The following is a 20,139-nucleotide window of genomic DNA, read 5'->3' as shown; positions in this document are numbered from 1 at the left end:
CCAGTCCCTTGATGCGATTAACACCTGAGAGTATTTGTGAAGTGAAACCTGCAGCAGCAGAGGGAGCTGCAACAGCAACTCCTCCCCACAGGCCTCACAGCTGCATCATGGACACGTCTCTAGCGTCCCCCTTAGTTACAGGGTCTGAACTGTTGTCTTCAGTGTGTATGTGCTGCAGAACCTTCTAGAGAGATCGAAGAATAACACAGCTCTGTTGGGGCCCCGCCAGGCCTCTATGGTAGCAGCCTCTGGGCCAGAACCCAAGCACCTGGATCCTGTGTGGATTCTCTTGCTGAGTCAGCAGATGTTTGCTCGGCTGTGCTGTCTTATAGATGCCAGCGAAATCCTTCCAATTATTTTGGGATGAAGGATGAAATTCATTCATTCATTAATTCATTCATTCACTCATCACTGAATGCCACTCATGAAGCAGGTGCTGGAAGGGTCAGAAAGACAACCTATTGTCCTTCAGGGGACAGCTGTGTGGTAAAGTCACCTTGGCACAGAGGGATCCAGGTGACAGATGGAGAATAAACAGTAAAGGCCTATGGGAAGTACAGACAAGCGCACTAAGGAAAGCAAAGACCAGTGTCTGTTTCCAGCCCTGAGGTGAGAAAAGAGGTGTGGCTAAGGAATAAGGAAGGCTGCTCAGAGGAAAAAGTGTTTTAAGAGGTTTCTGGAGGGAAAACGCCGCAGGGGAGGTGGGAACCGCACCAGCAAGGCATTGATTGTGATGCACAGAGGGGTGGCCAGGGCATAGGAGGGTCAGGGTCTGGCACGATAGGATCTAGAGGAGACCGTGGTGCCTCACACAGGGCAGCACCGAGTGGAAGCTGCCTAACGTCTGCTATGTGAAAATCTATCGGGATGGATGGTCGTGTCCCAGTCTGTTGAAAATCTAAACCTTCAAACCAGCATGCTTGGAGGTGGCCTTCGTTGCCCCTGTTTGGCTCCAGGACTCATGGGAGAGACTGATGGGACAGGCTGCACCTAACCATTGCCTCCTAAGCTTCCTTGTGGTGGGTGGATGAGACCTTCATATAAGGCGGGGGGGGGGGGTCCCTGGGACATTACTGAAGGTGTGACACACCCCAGGTTATCCTGCAAGTACTTAGGTGTCCTTACCTCAGCCTTCAAAGGGGGCAGGGCTCACTCCCAGGGAATTTGTGGGATGGTTCAGAGCTACTGGCCACTTACAGGCGGCTTTTGACCCTATCTCTAAGCCACAGGTCCAAAGTGCTGACCCTACACCCTGCCTTCCTAGGAACGAACTGTGCTGATACCACAGGCAAAGGTCAGTGGGATGGGAACTCCTCACTCAACTTCTGTTGTCACCTGAGGTGACATTCACCCTGGATGGTCTAGGACAGCTGCTGCACTTGGAACATGGCTGCTTAGCAAAGGGGCACTGCATGTGTGGGATGTCCAAGATTTGGGATGCAGAAAGGGATGTCAAAGAATTAGATACTTTTAGCCGCTAGATTCTTAGTGCTGGGTTCTGAGTGGGCTCAGAACCCTGGAACCCCTGTACTGGACAGAGGATAAGCGAAGACTCCCAGTGTGTAGGTAGAGGCCCTGGTTACCACCAATATGAGTCCAGATAAGTTGTACTTACTCAAATGGGTCACTGGGGTCAGCCTTCTGCAGCTCTGGAGGGATTGGGATCCGTTTGTAATACATTTCCCAGTCGAAGGCACCACGCATGGCGTCCCCAGCCTGAGTCTCATACCGGAAGTCATCGTGGTCGATGACATCGATCATTGGGCACACGATGGTCTTCCGGTTCCGAGCAATGCGGTCTGAGGCAGTGGAGAGACGCTCATTAGTGGAGAGAGCAGTCAAGGGTTATTCCTGCTCTGTCGGGAGCTTGCTCCGAACAATTCCCAAGATGACCATGGCTTCCTTCCAGCTCCAGCACTGTAGGAAGCAGTTCCTTAGACAGTATCTCTAAGCCCCAGGGTCTCTGCTGTGAAGTAGGGTGGGAGGGTCTGTCTCTGAGGTTGTTAAAAGGCTTAGATAACACTGTATTTGAGAATGTCAACTCACAGGCTATGAATGTATGGCTCTGCCATGGACAGACACGGATTTTCTTTTATGAGGATCCTGGCCTTGCCATGGCCCTGATGGCCAAGCTCTGATCATCCCAGGTGGTTCCCTAGTGTCTGTCTGTCCCCCACTGCTCATGGCACCCAGAGCTGTGATCATCAGTAAGAGAATTCAGCTTGAGTTTTTAAACAGCCCAAACTGTGCAAGAGGGAGCAGGCATGTCCTGAGTTCCCAAGCTGGAAGGTAAGCAGGCAGAGCGTGGAATGCTATAGGCTGAGTGATTCAAGACAGTAAGCGGGGCCTCCACCCAGTTCATGTTGTGGTCTCTTTTAAGCCTGGGAGTCACTGTGCCCAATCTACTACAAGGATCCCAGTGCTGGTCTGAGCCCCCCATGTTGTTCCCACAGGGAGCTCTGAGCGCTTCAGGAGGGTCACTGTGGGGTCAATGATCTGTCCCGAGGAGCAGATGGGCTGTGCTGGGGAGCCTATGGCTCAGGGTCAAGGATTAAGGATCATGTTCAAGACGTGCAATGCAGGCTGGAGGGCCAGAGAAGGGTCGGGCCCACATTTCATCAAGCCATACAGAATTCTTCACAAAACAGCATTTGTGCCTGCCTTTTTAATCTGAAGTCATGACCTCCAGGTGGGTAGGTGAGTGGTGAAATGTGTGTGTGTGTGTGTGTGTGTGTACATACATACATGGATGCATGCAAGTCTGCAGAACAGTGACTATTAACCCCAACTCACGAGACAGCAGATTCTGTTACAAGCAAAATGTCAGGAAGCATGGCTTAGTCCTACTGTGTGCACACAGCTGTGTACTGGATTGAGATGGCCACTGCATTTCTAACTGTGACACATGGGTTAAATAGTTAGAGGCTACAGATGTTGGGTAGTGGTAGAGCATTTGTTTAGCATGCACTAGCTATAACACACACACACACACACACACACACACACACACACACACACAGATGCATACATACACGTAGAATTACAGAAATGCCCTTGCACCAGGTATCCCCAGATGGACAGCAGCGTGTGACAAGCGTTGGATGCACTTGGGGTTAGTTTTACTGTTTTGTTCTCTTCACCCACTGAGTCAGGATTCCTGGTGCATGGCTTCCATTTATTTGCCTGTGGACAGATTCCCTTGTGTGGGAGCGTCTTCCTGATTATTAAGGACCTGGAGGGAAAGATCTAGAGAGAGGCTCCTATCCTGATTCTTCACGACTTCTGTGGTCATTTCACTCCCACAGCTAATCGGTGCCAGTGATGGCTGACAGCTGGCCCTGCAGTGGCCTATGTCACTGTGCTCAATGACAGTGGCCTGTGTCACGGTGCTCAATGACAGTGGCCTATGTCACTGTGCTTGATGCAGTGGCCTGTGTCATTGTGCTCAATGACAGTGGCCTGTGTCACTGTGCTCAATGACAGTGGCCTATGTCACTGTGCTTGATGCAGTGGCCTGTGTCACTGTACTTGTTTGGGAACTGTTCACAACCCAATGCTATCCCTTCATGCAGCTGTGGGCTGGCTGACGCCTCAGAGTTTAGCTTTCCTTGTGGGTCTCTGAAGACTGAGATGCCGGTATTCCCCATTTTCTTTGAGCACGACTGCAAGGCACTCAAAGCAGCCATTGTGAGTACTTGTGTCCTCTTCGTCACACAAAAAAATGCAGGTAAGACTGCCTGCTAGACTGTGTAAGTCAAATCCAAGTACAGATGTGGACTGACCTCAGAGGGACCCTCAAAGCCCGGAGGACTTTGACAATAGTGAAGAAAAAGGAAAGGACTCAAGAGTAGCTTTCTCCCCAGGCAGAGTCCTCAGGCTCCATAATGTCTAATCATTAATGAGGGCAGAGCCAGCCACGCCTGGAGGTGTTAATGGATTCACAGACAAAAGCCACGCTGGGATCTCGGTGGAAGTTCTTGTGTTCCTATTAGAGGGGAGAAGAAAAAGAGGGAGGGGAGGTGCTCTCCTTTTGGAGGATGAAAATAGCCCTCCCGAATGTCCACAGAAACAGAGTTAAACTCAGTGGTCCACCACCTCATTCTCACGAAAGGACCCTCCACACGACTGCTCCTCTTGGGCAGTAAATGTGCTGGCTGCTGAGGCTGAGGCGGAGGCTTTATGTTCTCTCTCTCTCCTCTGGTAATGAGAGGTAGATGCAAGCCACTGCTTGGTTTAATTAAATACAGTTTACTAGAAATTCTGGTCTTCTTTTCAGCCCAGTGAGATCCCCGGGCATGATAGTAAGAAGTATGTTCTTAGTAATGTGGTCAGGAAGAAAACCCGGCTGGGTTACCCTGTGGGTCTGTGTGTCGCTGGCTTTTGGTTCTCATCTGCACGGTGGCATTGGCTGCCGCGGTTGCTGGACCATGACACACTTGGGAGCGAGGCTCCATAATCTGCACGTCTGGGGCGGAAGGTCTGACTGGGCCATCGTGGGGATCATGCTGTTTGTTCGACTGTCATGCACGTCTGACCCCTGACCTCTGGGATGGAGTTCACTTTTCTCTTGAGGGTGGTAACCTCACAGCATGCCCCAGCCCTGCCCTGCCTCCCAGTCCTGACAGAACACCCATCTTAGCTGTCTGCCTGGAGCCATCTGCTTACTGCCCTGCTCTGGGTGGAACTCCTCGTGTCCTGTCCTGGTTTTCTTCCACTCCATGTCCCTCATGCCCACGTCCTACCCACGTTCTACCCACAGGCTTCAGTGGAAGGTTTCTGATTCCCTCCTGGGCATCTGAAAGGAAAGGAACCTTGGAAGCTGTGTGGAGTTGTGGGAAACAACAGACTCTGGTGCTTGACGTATGGTAACTTTGACACCAATGGCCTGAGGGGACAAGCAAGCCACTGAGCATCTTGACTGCAGTTTCTTTTGGTACAAAAAAGACCAATTCAATATGGTGTACCCCCCCCCCCCCTCGTGAGGGCTGGTGATCCTCCCTGTAACCCGCCTGGCTCACAGCACTGGGGCTAAGCAGTACTATTTTCATTTAGTATAAAGATACCTCCCTCGACGCCATAGCGATTTGGTTATTTTGTTTAAGACAGGATATCATGAATCCCAGTGTGGCCATAGCTAAAGATGACTTTGAACTTCTGACCCCTCTGCTCCCACCTCCCCAGTGCTGGGGTGTGTGTCATCATTCCTGATTTATGAAGTACAACCCTGGGGGATAGAACCCAGAGACTCATGCATGCTAGTCAAGCGCTCTACCAACTGAGCTATGTCCCCAGGTGCCATAATTGGATTCTCAATGGTAGAAAGCTTTGGTTTGCTCGCCAACAGACTTAAGGCAACCTGAGAGAAGTTGTCTGGACACTGAAGCGTGACACTTTTCCTACTCTATGAAGCAAGGGGACAGACCTGAACTTCAGAGCCCCATCTGGAACCTGGAACTCTGCGGGGTGCTGCCAGGCAAGCAGAAGGTCTTAGTGTCACCTTGGAGTGGAAGGCCACCCACCCACTCCAGGTTATCCCACTCCTTACCAAGCAAAGGGGGGAGCCAGTTGACGTTGGCTTCACAGTGTGAATCTAAGAAAGTGACGACATCTCCGGTGGCAGCTGATGCCCCCAGCATTCGGGTCCTTATCAGGCCTTCCCGTTTCTTGGTCCGGAGAATCCTCACGCTGGGGAAAAGGGCCATGTAGTCCTCCAGGGGCTTCTTCAGGTGCTCTGTGAGGAGACAGAGGGAAGAGGTAGGTCAGAGTGGCTTCGTGGCAACGGCTCTGTGACCCACAGTTTGGGCTCTGACTCACAGGCCCCAGACAGAGCCAAGAAGGTCAGGGGCCAACATCTACCAACAGGGAAACTGAGGCCCACAGAGGTTCAGTGATGCACCAGGGCTGGGACACAAAGACTTTACATGCACGGGTGGGGATCCAGGTAGCTGTTTATGCTAGTGTCAGTTCCCTCGTTTCCCAATAACAGAAAGACTGCTGTTTCCTAAGGAGACTGACTGGTCTCCTCTTCATCCATCCAACTCAGGTAGGACTGCCTCCTTCCCCTGGAGTAAGTGGGAGGAGCATGTGGCTCAGGCGTAGCCAATCACTGTACTCCATCCCTTGGTCACACTGACAGGCTCAGGGATGGCTGTGCCACCTGGGAAGGTGCTTTAGCAGAAAAATAAGGTGAGGAGAGGGGGTGGGGGTAGGGAGCTACGGAGGCTGCAGGCAAGATAGAGGGTGTGATGGTTAGATTCAAAATCACTAGGAGACACAGATCTTAGGTGTGTCTGTGAGGGAGTTTCCCAAGTGAGGAAGGACCCATTATGGATGTGGGTGGCACCCAGAGAAAGGGGGGGGGAGGGGAAAGGGAGAGAGAGGGAAGGAGAAGAGGAAGTGGGGGAGACAGGGAGCGCGAGCCATCCGCCTCAACCTGAAGCAGCCAGTCTCTATTATATACAATAGTTTTTCTTGTTTGTTTACTCTACCGTGGGGTGGATTTCTGCCCAACGCCTGGAAAAGCTGTCCTGAATAAGTATTGAAGACTTTCTTTCAGGTCAGTGAGATGACTTGCCAGGTAAGGGCACTTCCCACCAAGCCTCATGACCGGAGTTCAATCCCCAGGACACACATGGGAGAGGGAAACTCCTTCCCTCAGGGTGTCCTCTGACTCCCACCCTTGCCCGGCAGCGCACCCATGATGTCTTCTCCCCTCATGCATACATGAAATAGTTTCTTTTGTAAAAGCCTACAGCACCAGATAGTCCCTGGCAGTTTCCCAATCAAGAACTAACCATGCCCGACCCTGCTTAACTTCCAAGATCAAATGAGACTGAGTGAGCTCTAGGTGGTATGGCTGGAGACACAAGGTAATACTTTAAAGAATGTGACGAAGTGGGAGAGATGACTCAGTGGTTAAGAACATTTGCAGCTCTTGCAGAGGACCCAGATCAATGGCCAACGACACCCATATAAAGGCTCTACTAGTGCCCTCTTCTGGCTCCCTAGGGCACTGCATGCAACAGTGCATATATGCACATTTAGGCAGACATATAAAATAAAAACAAGTCCCAGACATTCTGTTGGTCTCTCTTGCTGTTCATTAGTTTTGGGGCAAACACCTTTAATCTCAGCATTTGGTAGACAGGCAAATCTATGAATTTGAGGCCAGCCTGGTCTACAGAGTGAGTTCCAGGACAGCCAGGGCTACACAGAGAAACCCTGTCTCAAAAAACCAAACCAAAACATAAAACATGGTTGGAAAACATGAAACACCAAGACAGATGGATGACATCCAGTGCTCAGGGATCGGGGTGAAGATGACAGTGGTTCCTAGTGACATGGAATTAAAGCTGCTGGGGCTAAAGAGATGGCTCAGCGGTTAAGAGCACTGACTGCTCTTCCGAAGGTCCTGAGTTCAAATCCCAGCAACCACATGGTGGCTCACAACCACCCATAATGAGACCTGATGCCCTCTTCTGGCGTGTCTGAAGACAGCTGCAGTGTACTTACATATAATAATAAACAAATCTTAAAAAAAAAAAGAATTAAAGCTGCTGGCATCACTGTGTCTTCTTCGTAGAAGTGACAGTCAACAAACTACTGAAAGAAAGATGAAATTTCAAGATCTGTAAGTCATATAAAGTACTCAGAAATTGCTGGTTGTTTGTGAGCCTAGAGGCTGCCTGGAGCTGAGAACAAAGAAAAACAAACCCGGGTAAAGCCCTGTAGTTAAAACATTCCTGGGGACATCTTGACCATTAAGATAAGAGGAATGTGAAGACATAGCAGGGCTATCTGAACTGAGTCAACAACTCACAGAACTCTGACACCCTGCACGTACATGTAATTTTTCTGCTGATGTTTAAATAAGCCGATAGTGTGTCGCTATGCTGAATTCCACACCCTTAAGCCCCTTACCCCATAAAAACCCCTAGCTTCCGAGCCTCGTGGCCGACATCCGTTATCTCCTGTGTGGGATGCATGTTGGTCCGGAGCTCCGTCATTAAACGACCTCGTGTGATTACATCAAGGCCTTTTCGTGATTCTTCGGGTGCGCGCTGGATTGGGAATTGAGTGGGGGTTTCCCCACTAGGTCCTATCACTACTATTAAAATTTATATGGCCACAAAGGACCCAGAATAGTGGAGGTGTTGTAGAAAAGAAAATGTTGGGAGAGTCATGTTTCTTGATCTCTTCACGGATTGAACTTAGTGTACAGTTGTCATAATAAAAACAGCAGGAGGGCCACAAATGGCTCAGCGGGTAAAGGGGATTGCCACAAAGTCTGACAACCTGAGTTTGATTCCTGGGACCATATGGTAGAAGGGAAAAAGAGATTCCCACAAGTTGTCCTCTGACTTTCACACATGCGGTATGGCACACTTGTGCTTCTTACGTGTGCATACACGATGCATGCATGCATGCATGCATATATACATACTGAACAATATACTGAAGTGGAAACTTAAGGGTTCTTTGGAAAGTCAGTTTTGTTGGATGGTGTTTTGCTGGGGCAAACATGTGAAGGAATGTTTCGCTGAAGCAGACACAGGTGAAAGGACGTTCTGCTAAAGCAAACATGTGAAAGGGCATGTGATGAAGGATTCTTTGATAACAACATGCATATATTGGTACATCTTACACTGCATAGTTGAGCAGCATTTGTCGGGACTCCGAGGACTCGGGCTGACTGGATGCATGAGCTGAGTGAGGTAAGACCCGTGGAGGACACGTGAGGCTTGGAGGGAATATAAACAGAACTCAACCAACAGTGACTAAAGCTGAGCTAGGCTTGCTTATCGAGCTTTGCTCAGCAAGGCTTGTTGGTCTCCAGTCTTCGCTGATCTTCATTTCGCTGAGAGAGGCACAGCTGAGAACTTCTCCTGGTGTTCCTGTTGGCCCTGGTGGTATAATTGCTCCTGCCGACTTGTGCCAATTTAGCAGAGGCCTAGTTGTTCCTGCTAGGTTGTTCCACTGCTGCTGATTCGTGTTTGCTATCCCGACACTACTGAACTGGACTGCTGGTGTATCCATGAAGTGTTTGTGAGTGGATCGAGCTGCTGCTTTGGACCTGTGAATTGAACTACTGATTTCCTGATAATGCATATGGAATTTGCTTCAAAGAACATTTTCTTTTCTTTCTTTTTTTTTTTTAAATTTATTTATTTATTATATGTAAGTACACTGTAGCTGTCTTCAGACACTCCAGAAGAGGGCATCAGATTTCGTTATGGATGGTTGTGAGCCACCATGTGGTTGCTGGGATTTGAACTCTGGACCTTCGGAAGAGCAGTCAGCGCTCTTAACCACTGAGCCATCTCACCAGCCCCCAAAGAACATTTTCTAAATAGGCCTACTTTTCCTGTAACCTTTCTTTTCCACTACCTCTGGTGGGCTAGAAGGGAAGTTAAAGCATTTAAGAATCATCATTAAAAGTAAGCTTTAAAAAATTAAAGTTACAAATATGGACGTAAGGATCTGCCTGCCTCTGTACCACAAAGCTAGGGTTACAGACATACACAGCCATGTTTATTTTCTATTTTTTTTTTTTTTTGGTTTTTTGAGACAGGGTTTCTCTGTATAGCCCTGGCTGTCCTGGAACTCACTCTGTAGACCAGGCCTGCCTCTGCCTTCCAAGTGCTGGGAGTAAAGGCGTGTGCCACCACCGCCCGGCTCATGTTTAGTTTTTTACAGGAGTGCTGGGGATTCGAACTTGGGTCCTTAAATCTTGCACAGTAAGCACTTTTATCCACTGAGCTAAAACCACAGCCCCCATACTTGTTTTTAAAGATACCTTTCTATAAGCCCCATAAATGTACAATTGGTACTATTTATAATAACAACAAGTAAAAAAAACAATAACAAATAAAAATAGAGGCAAGCCTTATTTTTTTTTTTTGTTTGTTTGTTTTAGTTTTGCTTTTTCAAGCTATGGACTAGAGGTCAAGTCTGTCAGAACAGGTGATCTGGAAAACTAGCTGAGGCTTTCTCCTCCATGTTGGGGAGAAACATGTGTGTCATGAGGGGCGTCTTCCCCTGTTGGGATGCTGTGGAACTACAGAGGTTACCCCAGGTACCGCTCACAACCGCTCTAAGGGTGGGCCACATGGACTTAAGATTCCAGAAACTTCTTCAGGATGAAGAGTATGTCAGGTTGTGTCGCCTTGTGTCACAAAGGTGGAACACCTGGAAAATATGCCGGGGAGGGGCTATGGTCACAAAGAGGGCAAGCCTCAGGATTTCATTTGCTCTCAGGCAGTGAGACCCCCACAGCAAGAGGTGTGGCCAAGCTTGGGCGGGAGGCTGTTCGCCTCTCGGAGGAAAGAGGAAATCCACAGCAAACCTCTGCCACTGCTGCTTCGGGGCTGCATTCAACCAGTGGGTCGTTAACTCGGGAGTAAAATTATCTTCTGTGCCACACGCCAGTGCTCCCACGGAGGGAGAAATATCACCTCTGCCCCTGTAATCATTGAGATCCTCACGTGCACAGGGCCCCATCGCTAAATCACCCTAATGCAGATGGCTGCACTTGTTACTGATGGGCCAATTAGGGCCTTTCGACAGCTCCCGGTAAAGTTGGAGCGATTATTTAGGGGCAATTACTACCTCCTGTCTAAATGAGAAGGTGTATTTACTCAAAGCAGGGCTGCCTTATTTTGCCAGTCTCCTTACTCGGGGACATCTGAGAAGGGCTCAGGATTTGGAGCTAAAAGGAACTGCAAATGAGGACAATGGTCACCATGGTGACAATGACAGGGGACACCTGCTGAGCTGGTCTCTCTCTCTCTCTCTCTCTCTCTCTCTCTTTCTCTCTCTCTCTCTCTCACACACACACACACACACACACACACACACACACACACACACACACACATCTCCCTGCTTCACATCCATTACCTCAGATACCTAGTATCTAGCGGTCCTGTTTACAGAAGGAGATACTAAGGCTCAGAGCAGAGATACAATTTGCTCAACAAACAGTTACAAATTAGAACACCAGGTCTACAGAGACTGACTTTACCTCTCACCTGATGCCTACTAACACTTTTGTCACTCCCAAGTCTGCCCGCTGTTACAGAAGTGAGAGGGCTGGAGAAATTAACGACTCAGACTCACACAGTAGGTCAACATGGCAGGACTATCTCCCAGTTCAGAATTTCCAGTGTCATAAAATGCCTTTCACTCACTGCCTACACCTGTCCCCCTGCCCTGGTCTTCAATTGGGTGCCCATCTCCGCTGTCCTCTACTATGTGAGAGAACTGAGCGCATAGTCAGCTCGGGGTGTGTGTATGAAACGTTCTCTCCTTCCTCATGAGTTCTAGTGACTGCACACACTTTGTCAGGTGCAGTGGCAGGCACTTTTACACGCTAAGCCATCTTGCTAGCCCCATGCTATTGGATTCTACAGGCTGAGGTCAGGCTGCTGATTTGAATTGCGTCCCCTAACATGATCTATGGAAATCCCAACTCCCGATGCCTGTGGTCACGGCACCGTTTGGAAACAGTCTCTACAGATCGACTCAGTTCAGGGCAGTTAACACTGGGTGAGGGTGGGCTTGAAGCCACTGGCTGGTGACCCGTTAGAGAGAAACCGGTCGTATGGAGGAGGCAGACCTCGATGTGTCACCAGCCGTGGCTGCAGCAAGAGGGAAGCAAGGACTAGCGAAGACAACACCTTCAACCACATGAGTGGGCAGGGGATGGCTGCTGGAGATGACTTAGCTGCTTCCCTTCCTCTCCCTCCCTAAAGGTTTTTTTTTTTTTTTAGATTTATTTAATATTATATCTAAGTACACTGTAGCTATCTTCAGATGCACCAGAAGAGGGCGTCAGATCTCATTACGGATTGTTATGAGCCATCATGTGGTTGCTGGGATTTGAACTTAGGACCTTTGGAAGAGCAGACAGTGCTCTTAACCACTGAGCCATCTCGCCAGCCCCCAAAGGTTTTTAAATTTTATTTTATTTTTCATTAACGTTTTAAATTATTTATTTACGGTGTGTGTGTGTGCGCGCACATGACTGTGGAGACCAGAGAATAACCTATGGGAATCTGTACTTCCTCCAAGAGGGTCCCAGGGACCAACCTCAGGTTGTCAGGCTTTGTGGCAAGGGTCTTTACACACATACACACACACACACACACACACACACACACACACACACACACACACCATTCTTGTGTGCAGCTGGCCAGATGTGGAAGCTGAGCATCTTCCTCTCTCCCTTTCTGAGACTTTATTTTTGACACAAAGTCTCTCACCAAAACCGGAGCTCACCGATTGGCTAGCTGGGGAAGCACTCTACCAACTGAAACCACCCCCAGCCCTAGAAATCCTTCTCTACCTCTGTGACCATATTAGCTGGTGGCAGTGCCCTGTGATTCACATTCCACACCCCTCGGCTCTGAACCACAAGCTCGGTGAGGCAGGCTGTGTGGACTCTCCGCTCATCAGTTATCCTCTGTGCCCGGCATGAAGCCAGAGAGGCTTGCACACATCACTGCCGAATTCTCTGTGGCTTCTTGTCAGTGCCACATGGGAATTGGCCACAGGACATCACCCTTGTCTCATGGTGAGAGGTTTCTTGACCCGAAGTTACACAGCTGTCATGCTAAGTGCTGAAGACGGATTCACATTCCCTTTGGTCCTCTGGGAGTCTTTGGTGCTCTGAGCTGTAAAATCAATTCCCATGGGGACTATATCTGAATTTCAAAGCCTGATGCTTCCAACTAGAAACACTGTCTGAGGGGGTACCGGGAGTGTTTGTATGTCCCTTGCTTGGGCTGGACACAGAGATGGAAAACAAGGACTGCCCAGCTGGTCCTCAGGCCACCTGTGGCCACCATAGTGGTAGATGCTGTCCTTAGTGGACGTGTGAGTGTTTTGGGTCTCATGACATCCTAGCTCTGCTCGAATTTCTTGTGTCCTAAGTTGTATAGCTCATCTTCAGGGACAGAAGTGTCTACCTGTCAATTTCAGAGTGCCCGGAGGCATCAGTGAGGCCTTTGGAGGAAGAGAAGGGCCCCGGCAGTTGAAGGCATCCTATGCAGTCTTTTTTTGATGGGAAGGTATTTCTCACCAAAGGAAACATTTTTAGGAACAGTGGACCCTCACCTTTATGGTCACATGCTTTCTATGTACTGAAGCCCTGTGTGATATGCTGCCATATACATGCATCATTTCATTCCCAAGACTTCATGCTTGTGCCCCTTACTGGAAGATGAACTTTGTTCAGCCAGCTGGGAGTTGAGGCCCGGGAGTCAGGGAAGTGTCAGGCATTGCTAACCATGTGACTGAACAGCTTTTCCATTTCTCGGCTGCTTGATCCACCCTGCCTGATGGGCGTCAGTTGCCCAATTCCAAGCCCTAGGATGTCCCAGGGCTTTTGTTTGCTCTGGTGACTGACAGTACATGGTAGCATGGTCTGCTGTGTAGGAAAGGAAGTGACCTGCTGCTGGGGAAGACACTGAGGGATTTCAGAGAGAGACAATAGAGATCTGCACTGACCAGAGCCCACATTTGCTCATAAAAGTCTAAATGTATCGACACTCGGCACGCAGCCACCTTTGCTTGCACGGCTGAAAATGGTGACCTAGAGCTGTGGCTTAGCAAAGGTGTTTCTGAAAAACTCTTTAAGATTAATCTAGAGGACTGGAGAGATGGCTCAACGGTTAAGAGCACTGGCTCCTCTTCCAGAGGACTTAAGTTTAACTCCCAGCAACACATGGTGGCTCACAACCATCTGTAATGGGGGATCCGACACCCTCTTCTGGTTTGTCTGAAGACAGTGACGAGATACTCACATATATAAAATAAATAAATCTTAAAAAAAATAATTTAGGAAGTCTTTGGGGAAGGGGATGCTGGGAGATGTCTCTGTCTGTAAATTATAAGCACAAGGACCGGAATTTAAGCCCCAAGATCTATTCATGAAAGCCAAATGTGTGGCAGGCACTTGTAATCCCAGAGCTGGGGAGATAGACAGGAGGCTCCCTGACGTTTACTGGACTGGCCAGCTTAGCCTTATTGGTGAGGTCTAGGCCATCGAGGGGTCCTGTCTCAAAAAAACAAACAAACAAACAAACAAACAAACAAAACCAAAGTGGCTGGTGCCTGAGGAATGACACCCAAGGTTGATCACTGGTCTCCACATGTACATGCATGAGCCCTCCTACCCCTTACCCCATGAACCCTAAAAGACTTGCACAGACAGATACATGTGAGTGCACACAGTCACGGAAATGACACTCAAAACTGACACATTCTTGAAGGCCCTGCAAACTGCTTCCCCGATCCCCCAATGGGCCCATTCCTGATCTCTAGAGAACTTCCGCCTGGAGCACATTCCAGAATCTTCAGTGGTCAGGCACTACACTTGATCCTGAGGGAGTGGTCTTTCCCATCAGCTATTACCCCGGGGCCGGTGCTTCTTGCAACCCCCCTAGTTGCTATGATGACCAGGCTTCTGAGATCACACAGGTGTCCACTGTCATATCTAGATAGGGCTGTCCCCACCTGTTTACCTCCACAGGCCATTCCTTGACATACTTCCTACAGACTCAAGGTCTCCAAAATGACAATGGACCTCTTCCTTCTCTAGAGGCTCTAGAGGGAATGCTGGAGTTTTCTTTCCACCACAGAGGCTGCCTGGAATGTGTGTGTGGATGGGGGAACGTTTTACATCTGCAGGCCTTTTGTCTTGGAGGCTGGGAAACATCGAGCCCACCACAGATTTATGGGAAGTGGGCAGAAGCTCTTTGTTAAAGGCCTGCAGAACATCTGGTTGGATCCCCTTTTAATTATGGCTCGGTGTCTCTTTATGTATCAGCTGGTTCACATGGTGCCTTTTCGAGGTCTTAAAATGTATAAATTAGCATAATCAGCTTAAGACAACCACTTTTCCAAGATTTCCATATAATGCCACAACTGTGGTCGTACAGAGAAGTAACAGAACAACAAGAGTTTCAGTGCGTACGTGTCTGAGTTGAGGAGAGAAGGAAAGAGTCGGAGCCAAGCATCTCTACAGCCAAGGCTCTGGATCCACGGGTGATTACAGTCTTGCTCAACTGTATGTGGAAAACACCAGAAAAACCAACTGCATCTGTACTGATCATGTCAGACTTGCTTGTCTTGTCGTCATCCCCGGAACAAGAAAGGATAAAACCTAACATGGGCAATGTTGCAACGAGGCTTAATAACTACCCACACCGTGTCCATTGTACCGTGTGTGATAAACAATGGAGGGGTAATTTTTAAAAATTACGCTTGTGTGTGTGCACACATGCCTGCGTACACACGTCCATGTGCTGTGGCACACATGTGTAGGTCAGAGGACAACTTTCAGGAGTCGGTTCTCTCCTTCTACCATGTAGGTCCTGGCCATTAAATTCTGGCCATTAGGTTTGATAGCAAGTGCCTTTACCCACTGAGCCACAGCTCTAGCCTCCAGAGACTTACAGGACACAGAGGATATATGAAGGTTCTATGCAAACACTACACCATCTTGTTTCAGGAACTTGAGCGTCTGTAGATTTTGTATCCTCTGGGCTCCAAGAGCCTAGTTTCCAAGGGTACAGGAACCACTGTCCTGTAACTGCCATAGCTTTATGTATCTTTTCATCAGTGAATGCTGTGTGGCATGTCTGTCTGTCTGTCTGTCTGTGTATGTGCAGTGCACACTGTTCCTCAGGAGTTATCTTCCTTGCTTCCTGACAGGGTCTCTCATTGGCTTATGAACTCCAGTGATCTTGCCTCTCTCTGCTTCCCCAGTGCTGGGTTCACAAGTGTGTGCCACCGTGTCTGGTTTCTTACGTGGGTTCTGTGGATGGAACTCAGGTTCTCATGCTTGCATGGCAAACACTTCACCGACTGAGCATGCCCTCTGCCCCCGCATTAAAACAGAACAAAGCACCATAAGCAACCTCTGGTGTCGTCAGGTGAAGGCACACAGCACACCCCTGAGATGCATGGATCGCTGGGCGAGACAAGGAAGAAGACACTGGGGTGGAAGATGCTCTATCCACTGAGTCTCCCCTGTGAGTACCTTGTATGGGAATGGAAGGGGCTTTGGATGGCAGGTGGCAACGGGGCAAGAAAACAGGAAGAGAAGTTGGGGTGGAATCCTACTGGTTGCTTCTGGAGGGAAATTCTCGGGGCAGGGAGGGAGAAAGAAGAGGGATGGCCAGGTAGCAGACAGCTCTGGTGGGACCAGGATATCTGGAGGTTGCTGGAATCACCCTGGAGTCAGTAACAGCAAGCCTGTCTGTGGCCTCTTCCATCAAGGGCCTGGTGCAGCCTCAGTCCTCCACAATACTTCTGATCGCATGTGATCTTTTAGGAACTGAGAGCCACTGGGTTCACCAATTAGTCCTAGATTCTAGGGGTGAACACAGAGTGAGGTCTTGAATAGAAGCCAAAGGACATTGGACAGTTGGCTGTGAGGTGAACCCACTGAGCCCCAGCTCATTCTAGGGTTCCTGGAAGACCCCACAAGAAAGCTCGCCATAGCCGGCACCTATGGAAATAGACTCAGGAGGGCCTGGGACTGGCGGAGTGTATGAGGGATTGTGGTGACTGAAACTGACTGGGATCTTGATAGGATCCACAATTGTCCCGGAGACAAACTCTGGACCATCAGTGAGGATGTTTCTAGACTAGGTTAACTGAGGTGAAGGGACCCATCCTAAATGTGTGTGGCACCAGCCGAGGCCTGGGGTCCCCGACTGAATAAAAAGAACCCAGCGAGCTGAGTACCAGCAGGCACTACCGCCTGCTTCTTGACAGTGGACATGGTATGAGCAGCCGTCTCTGGCTCCTGCCTCCAGGACTTCCCTATCAGGATAGATTGTACCCTCAAACCACAAGCTAAAATGAGCACCCTTTCCTTTAAGCTGCTTTGACAGGTATATGGTTCACAGTCCAACAGGAGCAATTAAAACAATGGTGCCTCCGGAATTCAACTCTCTCACCATCTCTCCTTCAGTGAGCGACCTGCTGGTCCATGGTTTAGGTTAAGTTAACATGTGAACTTTATAACAGCCTGAGATCTCATGGGCTGGACAGGTGTATACCTTCCCCAAACATATTCTTTGATATCACATTACAGATGACCCCCACTCCTCACGTGCATGGGGCTCTGACCCCAACAAGCTTTTGGTGGTTTTGAGAATGGATTATGCTCCCTCCTCGAGCGGTGGCACCCAGCTCCCGGGGCTGGGAAGCACTTCATCACATAAATGAACTGCTTGTCCCCACTCCACGCAAGATGAGTCACCCTTTGAGAGTGTTGCTATTACCTAGACAGACAGCCCTGTCTGCATTTTTAATTTCAGCTAAATGCCTTCGTCTCTTTTCAGCAGGTGGGCAGGGGCATAAATCTGTTTAATAGTCAGACATCGAATAAAAATACTCAGAAAGCCACCTTGATGGAGTTAATTATGCCCTGTTTTCTGAAAGCGACTCCCCACCAATCAGCTGAGGCCTTCGCCAGCTGCAGCCCATCCAGGGAATCAGGCTCTTGGGCAGTTCTAATGCCAGGCTCTTGGTGGCTGTTTTTAAATCATGCCACTTGACAGATGTCTAGGAGTAACACGTGCTTCATGAAGGATGCGGATTTCCGTGCCTATCACTCACGGTGTTATCAAGAAAGGGAAAGAAAATTTCCATTCCTGCAATGTGTTGGCCTGTCAGCTTCGCATCTGTTAAAGGGCAAAAGGGCCTCCTGGGGGGGGGGGGTTCCTACACAGTTCATAGAAAGAAAAAGCCGAGCACGTGTCAGAGCTTTCTAGGCGCCTCTCTAACCGTCCATCAATTTCCCAAGAAAGAAACGGGCGGGTGCAATGGCGGAGGGAGTTAATTTAAGGTGCTTGCTGCCACGCCTGACAACCTGAGTTCCACCTCTTGTACCCACACGGTGGAAGAAATGACCTCTGTAGGTTGTCCTCTGAGCTTCACATGTGTGTTGCGGCATGTGTGCACCTACACACACACACACACACACACGCTCACACATATGTGCACACATAAACACACACACATACACACATACATACACACATGAAGGCGTGCACACACATATCCACAGATGAATGCTCGTATGTACACACATGAACACGCACATAGATGCACACATATAAACACACATGCAAATGCACACACACATAATGCACATATGAACGCTCATGCAAGTGTGTGCACACATGAACACACATACATGCACACCCACACCCCACTCCAAGCCAACACAGTATCTGGATTCTCAGGTTACTTCCACATTGGGTAGCACTAGGTCAGGGACTTTGAGATTTTTGGCTTCTTCTAGAAGTTTCCTCCTGGAAATTAATCAGACAGACAGTAGTCCGCCAGGCCCTCATTCTGCTATCACAGTTCATGTGAATCCAGGCCTCTCAGCAATGTCAGGCACTCACCATTCTCATCCATCCTTCCAGCCTCATCTCCCCAAATCTCACATTCCACGGTGCCAATTCTGCTCCACATTTTCTCACCTTCCTCCTTCACTCTTGCACACCCCTCAGCTCCATGCATCCTGCTCCATGTCTCTGTCCTAGGCAATCATATTCATGCCTGAAGTGCTCCCCAAAGCAGCATCCCCAGATGATGCTCGCTCACAGTCCCTGAGGGCTGTGTGGGCTCCTGCCCAGCACAGGTTTCTTGGGGGCTGGGCACAGGGTGGTTTATTTCCCTCACGGTGGGCACCTAGCATACGGAAGGCGCTAAGAGAGGGCTGGTGCACAGTGCTGATTTGATCCTTTGTCTGTTGCCGTCTGCTTTTACAGTTTTAGGTCCTGTATATGCCCGGCATCTTGACGACTCACCTGCCACCAGAGGGAAGACAGAAAGCATGCCGGGGAGTGCCCAAGCTCAGGGAGCTAGTATCCTGAAGCAAAAGATGCCTTCCCAGAGGGGTTAGCATCAAGGGACTGACTGCTCACGGAGTTCCCACTTAAACCTCAGTACTATCAGAGGAACCATGTGTGCTCTCGGCCCACCATATCCAAGTCTGCTTTGTGAGACCACTATGTGTCAGGTGTGACCTTGAGTGACACAGCACAGGTCATTCCATAAGGAAGGTACAGTGGGACTTAGCCAGTCACTGACTTGTGTTGTTGAGAGTGTAGTATGCACATGTGTCACACAACAAGCCACACTAGTCACACTATTCCTCCCCTGCCAGAGATGGCTAAATACAAGATTAGTTTTTGACTGGTTTCCCCAATTTTTTTTAATGAAATCCCACACCATGAATAAATGTCTCTTTACCCTTGATGGGGCACTAACAACGAACCAACAAAATGATTCTCCGAGTCTATTTCCGAGAACCAGTTAGTCACTGGGGTAACTTACAGGGGCGTGAGTGACCCCCAAACAGACTCCAGCATGAGTGACACATCAGGAAAGGCACATGCCTGGAAGTCTCCGCATAGCTGGCAGGCATTTCCACCGGAGTCTCCTCCCTAGCAATTGCTACTGCTTTTGTAACGTTGGGAGGAGCCTTGTGCAAGTTCCTGAGCCTTGTAAGTTTCCTTAGCCTTTTGAGTCTCATGAGCCTCCTCCTAGGCCAGTGTTTTAATTCCGAATTAATGCTGACGCGTGCACATTCCTTCCGAAACCTGTTTTCCTATTTATTAATGGCAGTATGTCACAGTTTTCTTTTGCGATCAGTACTTAGAGATCTAGATCTTTCCCTCTCTGCCATTCTTGTTTCTAAGATTAGGGACAGCCCCGGGTTGTCGGACAAGGAGACCAACATAGGGAGAGGTAGAGAATTTGTTCAGTGTCAACCACTGTGCTCTCTGGCTCAGGCTCGGTCCGGGTATCACACTGTCAGGAGCCAGAAGAACCACTGCAGGGGACTACAGCTCAGACCAGGACAAAGAAGTTCACATAAGAGCTTCCGCCATTGTCAAACCAATTGGAGGCAGAACTGCCTAACCCTACCCCAGATGTTGGCTCCATGGTTGGACTTCACAGACTTGAAGGCTCTCTCCAGCCCTGGCACCATGTGACTGATTCTACGTAATGCTCCAGGATTGGGAGAAACCCGGATGAAGCTTGACTCCTATAATTCGATGGCTCCTTCTGAGAGGCACCCAGTAATCAGCGAGGATAGTGTTT

At 49.2% G+C, this 20,139-nt stretch overlaps 1 protein-coding gene across 6 annotated transcripts in view; it reads right to left on the bottom strand.

Moving 5' to 3' along the window:
• Nucleotides 1-20,139, bottom strand: part of Galnt10 (polypeptide N-acetylgalactosaminyltransferase 10) — a 142,073-nt gene that overhangs the window by 16,224 nt on the left and 105,710 nt on the right. For all 6 annotated transcript variants that reach the window (XM_030245621.1, NM_134189.2, XM_030245620.1 and 3 more), the window contains 2 exons: nt 5,546-5,731; nt 1,616-1,799 (listed from right to left, as the gene is read on the bottom strand). In XM_030245621.1, the coding sequence (XP_030101481.1) occupies nt 1,616-1,799; nt 5,546-5,731 (370 nt within the window). The remainder of the gene's footprint in view (nt 1-1,615; nt 1,800-5,545; nt 5,732-20,139) is intronic.

Source organism: Mus musculus, chromosome 11, assembly GCF_000001635.26.
Source record: "Mus musculus strain C57BL/6J chromosome 11, GRCm38.p6 C57BL/6J".
Taxonomy (NCBI): domain Eukaryota; kingdom Metazoa; phylum Chordata; class Mammalia; order Rodentia; family Muridae; genus Mus; species Mus musculus.
This window is presented reverse-complemented; position numbering and strand designations above follow the sequence as displayed.